The 15,499-nt window shown below is 48.7% G+C and overlaps 1 protein-coding gene across 1 annotated transcript in view; it reads right to left on the bottom strand.

Moving 5' to 3' along the window:
• Positions 1–6,648: 6,648 nt before the first annotated feature.
• tnfsf12 (TNF superfamily member 12) overlaps positions 6,649–15,499 on the bottom strand; it is a 45,173-nt gene continuing 36,322 nt past the window's right edge. Inside the window, exons 7-8 of the mRNA XM_072258440.1 lie at positions 11,292–11,413; positions 6,649–10,444 (exon numbers count right to left, since the gene is read on the bottom strand). Coding sequence (XP_072114541.1) covers positions 10,199–10,444; positions 11,292–11,413 — 368 coding nt within the window. The 3' untranslated portion in view covers positions 6,649–10,198. The remainder of the gene's footprint in view (positions 10,445–11,291; positions 11,414–15,499) is intronic.

Genomic DNA, 15,499 nt, shown 5'->3' with positions numbered 1-15,499 from the left:
ACTCGGTGGCCACTTCATTAGGTACAGGAGGTCTCTAATGAAGTGGTCACTAAGTGTATGTTTTCGAACTGAGAGATTTGGTAATAGAGAGGAGCAATATGGACTTCAAAGGTTTTGAATGTGATTGTAGGGAAGTCTTTGAGGTGGAGGAGTGCGTTGAAAAGGCTGTTCCAAAAATAATCCAACTGACTTATTTTTGAAACGACACAGAACAGATCTGAGGAGGCTGTGCTGTAAACTTTTCTAAAAACACAGTGAGTTTTTCAGCTGGAGTTCCGGGCTCTGTGTTTTTTAGGAAGGATGCCAACCTCTTGAAGATGGTGTGGATTTGCTGGGAACAGATACCCTCAGTGGGAATATTGTCGCGGAAAGGCGGCATTGGCGATTCTATGCACTCTTCCATGTCACCCTAAGGTTAACTGCAAACCCCTTTGAGGCCCATGACATGGTTCATAACCATGGCAACTAATATATTTTCCCCGGAATGTTCTTGCAAACAGCAAATGTAATAAAAACTAATTAATCTCATTTTAAATTTTCTGACACAGGGCCTTGACGCTAATCACTGGCAATTCCTTTCATCACACTGATGCCGAGTTCCTCCAGTAGTTTGTATATTGCTCTAGCTTCCATCTTCTGCCATCTCTTGAATTTTTAATTTCATTTTCTCTTTAATCATTTCTCTGTCAAGGCCAGCATTTATCATCCATCACTAATCACGTACGGGAGGTGGCAATGATGCTGATTGGAGGGGAGTGTGTGGAGGGAGAGGAAGGGTGGTTGAAAGAGGAGGGGAAGGGTGGGAAAGGTGAGGGTGGTTAGAGGGGAGGGGAAAGGGAGAAGGGGGCAGGATAGTTGGAGGAGAGGGGTGGGAAGGATTCCCCTCCTTAGCCCACCTAAGCTGGTCCCACTTGCCCCATACGCCTCTAGAGCAGAGGCTCCCAACCTTTTTACACCATGGAGAAATACCATTACTGTGGATCCCTGTGCTAAGCCTCTCCTGTCCACAGACCTGTCCAAGTATCTTTTGAATCTTGTACCTGCCTCAGCCGCTTCTTCTGGAAACTCAGTCACACTCTGCAGGAAAAAGTTGGCTCTCAGGTCCTTCATAAACCTTTCACCACTTACCCTCCGAGGACCTCTTCACCCTTCCTTTGGAGGACATTAATGAATTGGCTGGAGTTTTACACAACGCTAGTAGTTTTATGAGACCCGATTCTTAGCAAAAGCCATGATAAGGTGAATTTTACTTCTCATATTGTTAAAGTGAAGCTGCAACAACTTCTAGTACACTCAGCGGCCACTTTACTCGATACCTCCTGTACCTAATAAAGTGGCCACTGAGTGTGTATTCGTGGTCTTCTGCTGCTGTAGCCCATCCACTTCAAGGTTCAATGTGTTGTGCATTCAGAGATGCTCTTCTGCACAACACTGTTGTAACGTGTGGTTATTTGAGTTATTGTCACCTTCCTGCCAGCTTGAATCAGTCTGACCATTCTCCTCTGACCTCTCTCATTAACAAGGTGTTTTCACCCAATGAACTGCCACTCACTGACAACTCATTCCCACCAGGAGAGTTTCAAAAGGAAGCTGTTTATGATCATCATAGATGGAAGCAAGTCCAGTACTTGGTTTGGAAACAGGATCAAGGAGTATTTACCACAGCTACAGAACATCAGTAATGGTCAGGTGTAAGATACAATTTCCTCCCAGGAGATGGTTTTCATTCTCTGTGCATGAAAATCCCAGAAGATCAGCAGTCTTCGGTCTTTCAACAGAGTGTTGAAAGGACTAGATAAGATGGATGTGGAGAGGATGTTTCCTATGGTGGGGGTATCCAGAACTAGAGGGCACAGCCTCAAAATTGAGTGGTGACCCTTTAGAACAGAGGTAAGGAGAAATTTCTTTAGCCAGAGGGTAGTGAATCTGTGGAATGCTCTGTCACAGGCAGAAGTGGAGGCCAACCCCATGGGTAGATTTAAAGCGAAAATTGATAGTTTCCTGATTGGTCAGGGCATCAAAGCTTATGGCAAGTAGGCAGGTGTATTGGGTTGAGTGGGGTCTGGGATCAGCCAACATGGAATGGTAAAGCAGACTCAATGGGCTGATATGGCCTAATTCTGCTTCTATATGTTATGGTCTCTGAGATACTCAAACCACTGCATCTGGCACCAACAATCATTCCATGGTCAAAGTCAGTTAGATCACATTCTTCCCCATTCTAATGTTTAGTCTGAACAACAACTGAACCTCTGGCCATGTCTGTGTGCTTTTATGCATTGAGTTGCTTCCACATGATAAGCTGATTAGATATCTGCATTAATGAGCAGGTGTACCAGTGTACCGAATAAAGTGAACACTGGGTGTATATTCGAAGTTATAAGCTCATCCTTGCCAATAATCCTCCCATCCCCGACATTCACTCTTCTGCCCACCTCAATCAGGCAGAAGATTCAAAATCCTGAAAGCATGTACCACGAGCCTGAAGGACAACTTGTGCCCCACAGTTGTAAGACTATTGAATGGGTCCCATGTACGATAAGATGGATTCCTGACTTCACAATTGGCACGGCAGCGTAGCAGTTAGCACCACGCTTTTCAGCTGTAACCTCCGGAAAGCCACCTCACGGGTGAAGTGGCTGTTCTGGACTAAACTTGAATCAATGAAGGAAGCACGACAGCTGTGTGACAGGGCTTGAATGCCATCACCTCTTACAAGGTGAAATCACGCGACATAGATGACAACAGGGCTTCAGTTCCAGATGAGCTCAACACCTTCTATACTCACTTTCACCATCAAAACATGGAGGAACCATCACAAACTCCCACAGCCTCTGAAGATCCTGTGATTTCAGTCCCTGAGGTCGACATGAGTGCATGTTTCAGGAGGCAAACCCACGGAAAGTATTCATCTCAGACAGGGTACCCGGCTGAGTACTGAAGACCGATGCTGACCAACTGGCTGGAGCATTCACTGAGATCTTTAACCTCTAGATTCGGCAGTGTGTGGTACCCACCTGCTTCAATTATGCCAGTGCCTAAGGAGAGTGTGTTGACCTGCCTCAGTGACTATCGTACAGTAGCACTTACATCCACTGTGATGAAGTGCTTGGAGAGACTGGTAATGAAACATATCAACTCCTGGGGAGAAGTTGGCTTTCCGGAGATGGCAGCTGAAAAGCATTGTGCTAACTACCACGCTACCATGCCATTTCATTAGCCCTTCACACAACTCTGGAACATCTGTACAGCTAATATGCATACAACAGGATGCTCCTTGTCGGCTGCAGTTTGGCATTCAATACAATCGTTCCCTCAGAACTAATCAATAAGCTTCAAGACCTTGGTCTCAATACCACCTTCTTCAATTGGATCTTGGATTTTCTCACTTGCAGACCCCAATCAGTTCGGATTGGCAACACCTCCTCCACAGTCTCCACCAGCACAGGTGAACCACAAGGCTGTGTGCTCAGCCCCCTGCTCTACTATCTTTACACTTATGACTGAGTGGCTAGCACAGCTCTACTGCCATATTGAAGTTTGCTGGTGGCACCACTGTCACTGGCGGAATCAAAGGTGGTGATGAATCAGCATATAGGAGGGAGATGGAAAATCTGGCTGAGAGGTGCCACAACAACAACCTCTTACTCAGCACCAGCAAGACCAAAGAGCTGATTATTGACTTCAGGAGGATGAAACCAGAGGTCCATGAGTGAGTCCTGTTTGGGGACGAGAGCTGGTGAGGTTTGCCAACTTTAAAATCCTCACTGTTATCATTTCTGAAGACCTGTCATGGGCCCAGCACATAAATGCCATTACGAAGAAAGCACAGTGGTACCTCGACTTCAGAATCAGAATCAGGTTTAATATCACCAGCAGATGTCATGAAATTTGTTAACTTTGCAGCAGCAGTACAATGCAATACATAATAATAGAGAAAAACTGCAAATTACAGTAGGATATATATATATATATATTAAATAGCTAAGTTAAATAAGTAGTACAAAAATAGAAATAAAAAAGTAGTGAGGTAGCGTTCATGGGTTCAATGCCCATTCAGAAATCGGATGGCAGAGGGGAAGAAGCTGTTCCTGAATCATTGAGTGTGTACCTTCAGGCTCCTGTACTTCCTTCCTGTTGGTAGCAATGAGAACAGGGCATGAGATGGGTGATGGAGATCCTTAATGATGGATGCTGCCTTTTTGAGGCAGCGCTCCTTGAAGATGTCCTGGATACTACGGACACTGGTGCCCATGATGGAGCTGACTAAGTTTACAACTTTCTGCAGCTTACTTCGACCCTGTGCAGTAGCCCCCCCCCCCACCCCCCATACCACATTGTAACACGGATACAATGTTAGAACCTTCTCCATGGTCCATCTGTGGAATTTTTTGAGTGTTTTTGGAGACTTACCAAATCTTTTCAAACTCCTAATGAAGTTTTGCCGCTGTCGTGCCTTATCTGTAGCTGCATCAATATGTTGCGTCCAGGATAGATCCTCAGAGATATTGTCACTCATGAACTTGAAATTACTCACTCTCTCCACTTCTGATCCCTCTATAAGGACTGGTGTGTGCTCCCTGATCTTACTCTTTCTGAAGTCCATTATCAGTCCTTTGGTCTTACTGACTTTGAATGCAAGGTTCTTGCTGTGATACCATCAACTAGCTGATATACGTATTTCACTCCTGTACACCCTCTCATGACCATCTGAAATTCTGCCAACAATGGTTGTATCGTCAGCAAATTTATAGATGCTGTTTGAGCTGTGCCTAGCCACACAATAATGGGTGTAGAGAGAGTAGAGCAGTGGGCCAAGCACACATTCCTGTGCAACGCCAGTGTTAATTGTTACTGAGGTGGAGGTGTTATTTCCGATCTGCACAGATTGTGGTCTTCTGGTTAGGAAGTCAAGGATCCAGTTGCAGAGGGAAGTACAGAGTCCTAAGTTCTGGAGCTTTTCAATCAGAACTGTGGGAATGATGGTGTTAAATGCTGAGCTTTAGTCAATAAACAGCATCCTGACATAGGTAGTTGTATTGACCAGGTGATCCAAGACTGTGTGAAGAACCAGTAAGATTGTGTCCACTGTAGACCTAATGTGGCAATAGCCAAATTATAGGTCCTTGCTGAGACAGGAGTTAATTCTAGCCATAACCAACCTCTCAAAGCACATCATCCCAGTGGATGTAAGTGCTACTGGACAATGATCATCCTTAGAAGATTGCAAGATTAACTTTCACTGACTTCTATAGATGTGTGGTGGAGAGTATATTGACTGGCTGCATGGTATGGAAACATCAAAGCCCTCGAATGGAAAATCCTGCAAAAATTATTGGATTGGCCCAGTCTATCACGGGTAAAGCCCTCCCAACCATTGAGCACACCTACACAGAGCGTTGTCACAGGAAAGCAGCATCCATCATCAGGGAACCCTACCACCCAAGTCATGCTCTCTTCTCAATGCTGTCATCAGGAAGAAGGTACAGGATTCTCAGGACTTGCACCACCAAGTTCAGGAACAGTTACTACCCCTCAACCATCAGGCTCTTGAATCAAAGGAGATAACTTCACCTGCCCACAACCTATGCACTTTTTCAAGGACGCTTCATATTGTTCTCAATATTATTTGTTTATTTATTATTATTTATTTTTTATCCTCTTTCTTTTGTATTTTCACTGTTTGTTATTTTTTGCACACTGGTTGTTTCTATTATGGTTTTTGGATTTACTGAGTATGCCTGCAAGAAATTGAATCTCAGGGTTATATATACTCCAATAATAAATTTACTTCAAACTTTTAACCTTGAATAGCACAAGTGATTGGTGCTCGAGTCCTGGTGTGGTCTGCAAGGAGTTTGTATGTGTTCTCCGTGACCGTGTGGGTTTCCTCTGAGTGCTCTGGTTTCCTCCCACAGTCCAAAGAATTACTGGTTAGGGTTAGTAAGTTGTGGGCATACTATGTTGGCACCGGACGCATGATGATACTTGTGGGCTGCCCCCAGCACAATCTTGGACTGTTGTTCATTGACACAAAAGATGTATTTCATCAAATGTTTTAATGCATGTGTGACAAATAAAGCTAATTTACCTTGGTTAGAACATTGCACCTAATTGTTTTGGGTGGCAAGGTGGAGATGTGCCACTAACAAAGGAGGAGTAAGGCACTCCTTCCCCCCACTAACCTGCAGGTCACCCTCGTAGCACCTGCTTAGCCCCCCCGCCCCATGGTGGTGGATGGTCGTACGAGCAGCCGGTGCAGATCACAAGTGCTGGTTATGCAACCACTGACACCAGGCAGACAATCTCTGAAGAGTGTTGATAATGACTGGGATCACTCGGCTTGCAAAGACACTGCCCAGAAGACGGCACTGGCAAACCACTTCTGTAGAAAAATTTGCCAAGAGCAATCATAGTCATGAGACCACAATCACCCACGTCATACAACACAGCAGATAATGACGATGATGATCTGCACCTAAGTCCATGACTTTTGAATAATCCCTAGCGTGATTATTCAGAAGTTATGGAATTCTGAATATGGCTAGAGTGCGACTTGTATGCAGGATTTTACAGTCGTGTTGGTTTATCACTGATGATGTTATCTCCACTGGCAGAAGATTGAAAAAGACACAAGAGACAGAAGTGTAAAATAAAAGCAAAGATTTATACACCCATTTACACCGTGAGTTATATCCTATATACAACAGGCTGCCACCAACACAAAGGACGCCAAACACTTAAGCGCGGCAGAAACCGTGAGGTCAATGTTTCACTTCTTATCTCGTGACCTGAATCCTCCATCTTCTTTCAAAGTCTGGCCGTCCCAACCTCTGCTGCCCCCAGTCCCAGCTCACAGCCCTCCCCCTCCCCTGTCCTGTACCCAAAACCAGAACTGGAGCAGCTCCCAATTAAACAATACCTCCGTTTTGAAATTCTTTCTGTTATCAACGGCCAATTTATTCTTGCACCTGTGCCGGGCTCGCTCGGGGAGGCAATTTACAGTGGCCGATTAACCTACAGTGCAGAAACAGGCCCTTCAGCCCAACTCATCTTTGCTGACCATAGGATCGCGATGAAAGGTTTTGGCCCCAAAACGTCGACTGTTTATTCCTCTCCACAGATGCTGCCTGGTCGGCTGAGTTCCTCTGGCATTTTGTGTGTGTTGCCATCAGACATCGGAGCTCAACCAGGCCATTCAGCCCATCAAATCAGCTCTGACATTCAATGTCAGCTGACTCTTTTTCACCCCACCCCATTCTCCTTGTAACCTTAGCCCCCTTAATAATCAATAATCTATCAGCCTCTGCCTTGGACTCTCTTGCAATCAACTCCAGACTCACCAGCCCACTGGCTGAAGAAGTTCCTGTCATCTCAGCTCTAAAGGAACATTCCTTTATTCTGAGGCCATGCCGTACACTCTCCTGCTGTTGGCACCCTCCTCCCTGTGTCCACTCTGTCCAGGTCTTTCAGTAGCTGGGATCCCCCCTACCCCCATCTTTCTGAACTCCATTGAGTACAGGTCCGGAGTTGTCAAATGCTCCTCATACGTTAATCCTTTCATTCCCAGGATAATTCTCCTGAACCTCCTCAGGATCCACTCTAGCTGATACCACTTGCCTGCATTTTTGAGATGAAGGAGGAAACCAAAGAGCATTGGGATGAGGGAGGAGATCACAGGGAGAACCTGCAAGCTCCAGACAGTGTCAGGAGTCAGGACTGAGTTGGGGTCGCTGGAACTCGGAGGTAGTGGGCCACCTGAGCGTTTGTAGGGCTGTAGAGCCTCGTTGGCAGGTACAGATTGGTGGGACTCTTAGACCATAAGCCATAGTTGCAGAACTAGGCCATTTGGCCCATCAAGTCTGCTCTGCTATTCCATCATGGCTGATTTATTTTCCCTCTCAACCTCAATCTCTGTTTTCTCTCAGAAACCTTGGTTGCCTTTATTATTAATGAGTTCCACAGATTAACTGCCCTCTGGCTAAAGAAATTCCTCATCATCTCTATTCCAAAGGGCCATTTTTGTATTCTGAGGCTGTGCTTTCTGATCCTAAACTCTCTCACTATTGGAAACATCTCCTCTACTCTAACCAGGCCTTTCAATATCCAGTAGAAATGAAGGGAATCAAGGTAAATGGTACTGAGGCCAAAGACTGATAGAAGCAGCTTGAAGGATTGATTGGCCTGTGGCTGCTTCTACGTCTTACATTTCCAGTTTTTAATCCTCGTCTGCAGTAGTAAGGCTTTTTGATACGTTTTGTTTTGGGGGAAACGAGTTTGGTTCCCTGCCCTACCCGAGCACCTCTCCCCCTGTAGAATTAACCCCCGCTGAGCCCCGCCATGAAGCACAAGTGAAGGGTCCACCCATCCAGGGCGTCAAAGGAGAATGGGGTGGAGAGGAAAAATAAATCAGCCATGATGGAATGGCAGAGCAGGCTTGACGGGCCGAATGGCTTAATTCTTCTTTCACATCTCATGGTATTGAAAGAGAATCATTGTCCCACCCCTGCAAGACAGGTGCTTGTGGGTGGGGGCATTGGCATCAGCATATGGACCTGCCCCATCAACAGATTAAACAAATTATATACACAAATCATAACATATAAAGTTCTGGAGAGCACTCAGTGCTGAACGTGAACGTGGATGGGGTGGTGGGCTGAGGGGAGCAGCGGAGATGTTGGAGTTGGAGGAGTGTTGAGGGAGGAAGGAGGAGTGTGGGGGAAGGAAGTGGGTTGGAGGAGGGAGAAGGTGGCGTTAGGAGTGGGGGTGAGGTGCAGGAAAATTGGGCTCTGGCAAGGGGAGTGTGTGGAGAGGAGGGCAGAAGAGTGGGTGAAGGCAAGGAATGAATGCTTGTTTCTCGTGTGTCCTTTGAGCTCCGCGGGCTATTTGGCCCATCGAGTCTATGCCAGCTCTCAGCCCTATTTCACCCTCCTCCACACAATTCATTTCCCGCAACCTACTCCCTACCCCCTCCCCAACACCTGGGACAAGTTACTGTGAACCTTTCAGCTCAAAAAGTTTTACAGGTTGGTGTGGCGCCAGCATTTTGTTTAGTAAGAACGTTCTCATTCCATTGCGCCCCGGACAATTAAACCACTCCACAAAAGCCACAGCAGATAAGCCTTGCCCTTGCCTGGCAAATAGATTTCTCTCTGGTCCCACCTATCACCTCTCAGCTTCTGATACCATTGCCACTCTCCCCACTCATCTGATCACCTGCTCCAACCCTTCCGCCCCAGCTCTTTATACCGGCCATCTCCCTTCTTTCCAGTACAGGTGAAGTGTCCGACCCGAAACGCCATTTCGCAGAGTACCTTCATTGGTCACCCCAATCGTCCATCTACCAGGAGTCCTGCCCCTGCTTTACCCACAACCAATAGTAAAACACTTGGCCTACTGCCATTGGTCACCCCACTTGTCCATCCAACAGAAGTCCTGCCCCTGCTTCACCCACAACCAATGGAAAACCAGTTAGCCCGCTGCCAGTGAACAGCCCTCTTGCCCATCGCTGGAGCTGTTGAAAGGGAAGGTTCAAGCAGAGAACGGAGGGGAATGGGGGGTTTCTCCTTGATGCCCAGTTCTCTCTGTCCGTCCCCCTCCCACACCATATGGAATCCATACCTGGAAACTCCCTGGCAAAGACAGGAAAACCAGTGTTCCCTTTCTGTAATCCCCTCACTCAGATCCCTTGTCTGAGATTCAGGTGCTGGGGCGACGATACCCCAATTCAATTGGGGAGGAGGGGAAAGAACCCCGGCGGGTGTAACAACAGCCCCCATTCACCCCCACTTTCCCACCTCCCCTCTCACTACTGCTACAGAGTTGTTTCACTCCAGCCTCGGATACTTGACTGTAAGATGGAGAAGGGAAGATCGCAGTAATCACAAATCCCTCACACCCCAGCACCTCCCTATTACAACGGGCACCGGGTGGACATCTGGAGCCCGGAAAGCCAGTTTCCTCCCGTAAAAACGACCGATGCCAACCTGGTAAATGGGCTGAAGGCTCTAACTGTACAAGGGGTAAGGACTTCCCAATAAGCCCGATCCAAAACTTTCCTCTTGCCCCGCCGATTGGGTTTGAAGGGTAAACTTGGGTATGAAACATGGAGGTTCTGTCCTGGGAGAGATCTTTGCCCGCCCCCGGCAGCACAAAGCCGGTCTCACCACACTCACTCACACTCGGGGACGCGGCCCCTTCACAGTCTAAAGAGGCCAAAGTAGGTGAAGGTTCGGGCCTTGAGGCGCACGCCGGCTATGCTGGAGATAGTTATCCGGGAGTTCCGGCTCAGCCTCACCAGACCGGACGCCTGGCAGGAGTGGACAGGCAGCTGCTGACCGAAGACCGGGGTGGGGGGCAGCCCCTGCAGGCACTTGAAGGCCACCACGTTGTCCACCTTAACGTCCAGCTTCAGGTAGGCAGTGCTGTTGTCATCACAGTGGACCTGCCAGAGGTGGGGCGGGCGGGAGAGAATGCGGGGACAGCATTAACTCTGCAGTTCGCTGCCTCCTTCCTCCCCCCTCCCCAACTCACCCAGGTACCCGGCTGGCAGAGGGGTGGCAGACCAAGAGAGGAGGAGGAGGAGTAACACCATGGGAGGGGGGAGGGAGCTGGTGGGTAGGAGTTACAGAGGGGCAGAGGAGAGAGTGCTGAAGGTGTTTTACAGAGACAGGGAGGGGTGTAGGGGATGGAGGTTGTTACAGAGACAGGGAGGGGTGTAGGGGATGCAGGGGGTTACAGAGACAGGGAGGGGTGCAGGGGATGGAGGGGTTACAGAGACAGGGAGGGGTGTAGGGGATGGAGGGGGTTACAGAGACAGGGAGGGGTGTAGGGGATGGAGGGGGTTACAGAGACAGGGAGGGGTGTAGGGGATGGAGGTTGTTACAGAGACAGGGAGGGGTGTAGGGGATGCAGGGGGTTACAGAGACGGGGAGGAGTGTAGGGGATGGAGGGGGTTACAGAGACAGGGAGGGGTGTAGGGGATGGAGGGGTTACAGAGACAGGGAGGGGTGTAGGGGATGCAGGGGGTTACAGAGACGGGGAGGGGTGTAGGGGATGGAGGGTTTACAGAGACAGGGAGGGGTGTCGGGGATGGAGGGGTTACAGAGACGGGGAGGGGTGTAGGGGATGGAGGGGGTTACAGAGACAGGGAGGGGTGTGGGAATGGAGGGGTTACAGAGACAGGGTGGGGTGTAGGGGCTGGAAGGAGGAGGGAGACTATACTGATAAGGTGGGTGGAGGATGTTACAGGCACAGGGAGGGTGATAAATGAGATTGCGGTCTGGGCTCACCTGGCTGTACACATAGTAAATCCCTTCCTTCATCACTAGGAATTCGCCTGTCGTGCTGTTGTAGTTCAGCGCTCGGTGCCTGACCTGGATCGACCTTTCCGCCCAGTTCTTGATGACGCCCCCTGCAAATCAGACAGTTTGTCACTCACACCATCTCCCTCCACTCAAATAGAAACCCTCAGAACGACACTCTAACACAGGGGTTTCCAACTTTTTTTATGCTATGGCGTCCTACCATCAACCAAGGTGTCCATGGAACCAGGGTCGGGAACCCTTGCTGTGACAGAGGCCAGTAACGATTCCCAAGCCCGTTTACAGGGGCAGACATAGCAGTCATCATCTGCAGAGGAAGATTTGAGGGAGCTTGGCCTACCTCTTTGGAGTGAAGGAGGATGTTTGAGGCAGACATCAAGTGGACAGCCAGACACTTTTTCCCAGGGGGCAAAGCCAAAGGAAATTTTGTTATCAAAGTATGTTTGAGTCACCTCGAGATTAATTTTCTTGCAGGCGTTTAAGGTGATTGGAGGAAAGTATGGGCTGGATGTCAGAGATAGTTTTTTTGAAGACAGAGAGTGAAACGATATGTGGTGGTAGAAGCAGATAAATTAAGAGACTCTTAGCTGGGCCCTTCGACAATAGAAAAATGGCAGGCTGTGTGGGAGTGAAGGGATAGATTGATCTTGGAGTAGGTTAAAAGAATAGTACAATATTGTGGGCTGAAGGGCCAATAGTGTACTGTATGGTTCGATGTTTGTGATCGAAGATGCTGCTCCCAGTGACCTAGAATATTTGTTCTGTTTTAGGTTAAGTGTGACCCCAAGGATAACCCCGCAATCAAAGGGGTTTACAGTCTTCACCGGAGGGCACAGTTCGATGTCTTGCTCAAAAGATGATAACTTCGAGTATGCAATGCACCACTAGCCTGTTCCCTCCTACAATGTGTTGCTCCCAACCCCGTGGCATGGTTTTCCCTCCTCACTGTCCCTCCAAAGGTGCGGCACTCCCTCCTCGTCGCCCTTCCCGTAGATCCGTGCTCGCTCCTGCAGTGGGGCACTCTTTCCTCACTGCCCCTCCCACGGTGCAGCACTCCCTCCTCGCCACCCCTCTCACAGCACGGCAACCCCTCCCCCGGGCCCTTTCTGCGGGACCAGGCTCCCTCCTGTTGGGGCTGCCCCCCCCCCCGAACCCATCAGCCAATGGAACACCACAAAGCTCTCGTTAGGCCACATCAGGAGTACAGTTTTGCATTCGTGTCTGGTTGTCCCGTTTCAGGAAGGATGCGGAGGCTTTGCAGAGGGGGCAGAAGAAGTTCATCACGATGCTATCTGGAGTAGAGGGAGAGTTTGGACAAAGTTAGATTGTTTTCTTTGGTGCGGCAGAGGCTTAGAGCCGTTTACTTTTTCCCAGTGTCGAAATCCCTAATCCTAGAGGGATAAACTGAAAGGGGGAAAAGTTCAAAGGGGATGTGCGGGATTTTTACACGGGAGCGGGGGCCTGGAATGCCCTGCCAGTGGTGGTAGTGGAGGCAGAGGCTTTTAGAGAGGCTCGTGGATATGCAGGTAGGGGGATTTGTCTAACTTGGCAGATACCATAGGTTGGGGGACCTGATGAGGAGAAGTTAAGCAAGCTGGGGCTTTCCTCTTTGGAGTGAAGGAGGATGAGAACAGAGGTGTATACGATGATATGAGGCACAGATCGAGAGGACAACCAAAGACATTTTCCCGGAATGGAAACGGCTAATACAAGGAGCATAGGTTACCGGTGACCGGTGAAAAGTAAGGGGGATGTCAGGGGTAGTTTCTTTACACAGAGAGTGGTGGGTGTGTGGAACACCTTCTGCCGACTGTGGTGGTAGAGGCAGATACATTAGGGGCATAGAAGAAACTCTTAGACAGGATCAGAATCAGATTAATATCACCGGTCAATGTCGTGACATTTGTTAATTTTGCCACGGCAGTACAATGAAAAAAAAACTGATTACAGCAAGTATATATGTACTAAATAGTTAAAATAAATAAGTAGTGTAAAAAGAGATTTTAAAGAAGTAGAGAGGTGGTGTTCGTGGGTCCAATGCACATTGAGAAATGGGATGACGGGGGGGAAGAGGCTGTTACTGAACCATTGAGTGTGTGTGCCGTCAGGCTCCTGTACCTCCTCCCTGATGGGCCACGTGGATGATGGAAAACTAGAGGCTATGTGGGAGGAAGGGGTTAGATTGACAAGGTCGGCGCAACATGATGGGTCAAAGGGCTTGTACTGCGCTGTAATGTTCTGTACTTTATGTACTGTTTCCTATTCTGTGCTCTATTCAACTAGTCATCCCTCAGTCCTGGGCCACAGCTCACAGCTCCGGGGACCCTGGTGGTGTGTGTGCCTAGAGATTCCATGTTTAAGAGGCTCCTGGAGAGCGTGCATGCTATGTTCCCGTCCTCTACTGTTCCATGTCAGGAAGGGCTTCTATTCAGGGCACAGCAAGATCCCACGCGCGGAACAACTCAGGGAACCCGCGCCTGAACGGCAGAAGGAACTCTCGCAGGCCCCACCGCCAGCTACCCCTACCCCTACACACACACACACACTCACACACACACACACACACACACTCACACACACAGACACACACACACTCACACACACACTCACTCACACACGCGCACACACACACACTCACACACGCACACTCACATAGACACACACTCACTCACACACACACACTCACACAGAAACACACCCTCACACAGACACACACACACAAACAATCCCCACCGGAGCTGGAGGCTGTGCGCCCTTTCCCATGGGCAGGGAAAATAGAAGCAGCCTCTGCCCGGTGCCGGGAACAGCGGAAGGCAGCCCGTTGTCGTTGAAGGTCCCGCCGGCCGCACTTGGCGAAGAGGCCAGCAGGTGGCAGAACACCTCGCATCCCCGGCGCCGCGCCGATACTCCCCGAGTCCCGGGGAAAGCCACGGCGGAGTGGGCTGCCTCCGCACCATCCCTGGGCTGGTCGTTTTGACTCCCTGCCCCTCTCCTACTCTTACCTCCCTGACTCTGTCCACTACACTTCTCACAGTCACACATGCCCTTCGGCCCAACTGCTTCATGCCGACCAAGACACCCATCTAAGCCATTTGTCAGCACTTGGTTCGTATCCTATCCGTGTGTCAGCCCAAATTTCTTTTAAGTGTTGCTAATGTACCTGCTCAACCACTTGCTCTGGCAGCTTGTTCCATATGAAAAATAATCCTATTAAAATCTCCCTTCACGCCTTAACTCAAACTTGGGGAAAAAGACTGTGCTCATTCGCCCCTGGAGGTCTTATATACTGCTGTAACGTCGCCACTGGTCTCCTACACTCCAAGGAATAAAGTCCCAGCCTGCTCATCCTCTCCCCAAAACTCAGCCCCTCAAGCCTTTGCAACAAGTAAAGGGGGCGTACAGGAGTGAGATAGATCAGCTGGTTGAGTGGTGTTGCAGCAACAACCGTGCACTCAACGTCAGTGAGACCAAAGAACTGATTGTGGACTCCAGGTAGGGTAAGATGAGGGAATACACCCCAATCCTCATTGAGGGGTCAGAAGTGGAAAGAGTGAACAATTTCAAATTCCTGGGAATCTTACATCTCTGAGGATCAAACCTGGCCTGAAGATATCTAAAGAAGGCACAACAGCAGTTATATTTCATTAGGAGTTTGAGGAGATTTGGTTTGTCACCAAAAACACTCACAAATTCCTACAGATGTACTGTGGAGAGTGTTCTGACTGGCTGCATCACCGTCTGGTATGGGGGTGTGGGAAAACACCCCACAGCATCAAATTGAGCTGCAGAAAGTTGTAAACGCAGTCAACTCCATCACGGGCATTAGCCTCCCCAGGATCCAGGACGTCTTCAAGGAGCAATGCCACAAAAAAGCGGCGTCCATCATTAAGGACCCCCATCACACAACTCATACCTTGTTCTCATTGCTACCATCAGGGAGGAGGTACAGAAGCCTGAAGGCACACACTCAGCGATTCAGGAACAGCTTCATCCCCTCTGCCATCCGACATTGAACCCATGAATACTACCTCACCACTTTTTATTCCTGTTTTTGCACAGCTTAAGTTGACTTTTTAAAAATAAATACAATATATATTTACTATAATTTACCATTTATATTATGAAGTATTGCAATGTACTGCTACACTCACAACACGCTGGAGGAACTCAGGTCC

The sequence above is a fragment of the Mobula birostris genome, chromosome 5 (genome assembly GCF_030028105.1).
Source record: "Mobula birostris isolate sMobBir1 chromosome 5, sMobBir1.hap1, whole genome shotgun sequence".
Lineage (NCBI taxonomy): Eukaryota > Metazoa > Chordata > Chondrichthyes > Myliobatiformes > Myliobatidae > Mobula > Mobula birostris.
Note: the sequence above shows the minus strand (reverse complement) of the source record. Positions and strands in the feature narration are given on the sequence as shown.